At 34.6% G+C, this 1,653-nt stretch overlaps 1 protein-coding gene across 1 annotated transcript; it reads left to right on the top strand.

Annotated features, from left to right (window-relative positions):
- The first annotated feature begins 6 nt into the window (after positions 1–6).
- Positions 7–1,647, top strand: LOC110418999 ((+)-delta-cadinene synthase isozyme XC14-like). Its single transcript, XM_089784125.1, has 4 exons — positions 7–122; positions 200–461; positions 850–1,222; positions 1,300–1,647. Exons 1-4 carry the CDS (start codon positions 120–122, stop codon positions 1,610–1,612), a joined length of 951 nt encoding a protein of 316 aa, XP_089640251.1. The 5' UTR covers positions 7–119; the 3' UTR covers positions 1,613–1,647.
- The last annotated feature ends 6 nt before the right edge of the window (positions 1,648–1,653 follow it).

The raw sequence follows: 1,653 nt of genomic DNA, 5'->3' as shown, positions 1-1,653 counted from the left end.
TTTGTTCAAAACCTGCTTCTACTTCCTCTGATAATCATAATGCCAAGTCGATTGAGAATCGTCCCTTGGCCAGTTTTCCTCCTAGCATTTGGAGAGATCTTTTTCGCACATGTCCTGAAATGGTATACTACTCTTTTCCTTTTTTTTTGGTAAAATGTTTAATCCATGTAATTGATAAGAAGATTTTGCACTTTCACAGAATATGGATCCTACTACTAAACCACATGAAGAATTGAAGCAAAAAGTAAAGAGAATGTTGACCACACCTATGGATAAACCATCCCAAAAGTTGCACTTAATTGATGCAGTGCAACGCTTAGGTGTGGCTCATCATTTTGAGAAAGAGATAGAAGATGCTTTAGAGAATATATATGGTAATTGCAACGGTGATGGCAATGATCTCTACATTACTTCTCTTCGCTTTCGATTGTTAAGAGAGCATGGTGTTAAAATTCAGTGTGGTAAGCATTACTTTGTTTCAGAACCTCTTTTTTTTGGATTTGAAAACTGAGATTCAAACCCTACTCTTTAACTAACTAAGGGATCATAGACTAACCAATGAGTCAAATGCTCAGGTACTTGTTGTAGAACCTTTTTATTCTCGAGTAAATTACTATTTTCATCACCTGACATTTCAAGATTTTTTTGTGTTTTTCTCAATTTTGAAAAAAATAATGTTTGGATTACCAATGTTTATAAGTATTTAAAATTGAGTTACCAAATGAAAAATCTCAAAAAATTGATTGACAAAAAAATTATTCTTTAATCAGTGAGACCGATTTCTCCACAAAACCTCCATTTCCCTTTAATTATTAATATTATTTCGAATACATTTTACGATTCGAGCAGAATCCTTCAATAAGTTCAAAGATGAGAAAGGAAACTTCAAGGCATCCTTAATTAGTGATGTGAGAGGCTTACTAGAATTGTATGAAGCTGCACACCTGCGAGTCCATGGAGAAAACATACTTGAAGAAGCTCTTGCTTTCACCACCTCTCATTTAAGGTTAGTAGAAACAGTGGTAGAGTACCCTCTCTCAGCAGAGGTTGCTAGTGCTCTAAAATCGCCCATCCGCAAGAACTTGCCAAGGTTGGAAGCTAGGAGATACATTCCAATCTATCAAGCATGTGCTTTGCGTGATGAAACTTTATTGAAGTTCGCAAAATTGGACTTCAATTTGTTACAGAATTTGCACAAGAAGGAGATAAGCGAGATCTATAGGTAATTGATTTTGCCATTGTGCAACAACAAATTATAGGCTAGAGTTGGACTATATACTAATGCTTTTCATATTTCAGGTGGTGGAAAGACCTTGAGTTCTCTGATAAACTACCTTTTATACGAGATAGATTGGTGGAAGATTACTTTTGGATCTTGGGAGTGTACTTTGAACCCCAGTACTCCCTTGCTAGAACGATGATGACAAAAGTAATAGCCATGACATCAGTTATAGATGATATATATGATGCATATGGCACGTTTGAAGAACTCGAGCTCTTTGCAAGTGCAATTGCGAGGTTATTCATGGCTCACAAGCATAATAACATCCACTACTATAACGTCAAATTTTATAATTTTATAATTTTACACTTTACATCGGCCAATTTATAATTTTATAATTTTGTTAAAAATAATAGTCAAAATAAACATAA

The sequence above is a fragment of the Theobroma umbraticum genome, unplaced genomic scaffold, assembly GCF_002168275.2.
Source record: "Theobroma umbraticum cultivar Fairchild unplaced genomic scaffold, ASM216827v3 scaffold_67.0, whole genome shotgun sequence".
Classification (NCBI taxonomy): domain Eukaryota; kingdom Viridiplantae; phylum Streptophyta; class Magnoliopsida; order Malvales; family Malvaceae; genus Theobroma; species Theobroma umbraticum.
The sequence above is the reverse complement of the archived record's forward strand: the minus strand, read 5'-3'. Positions and strand labels throughout refer to the sequence as shown.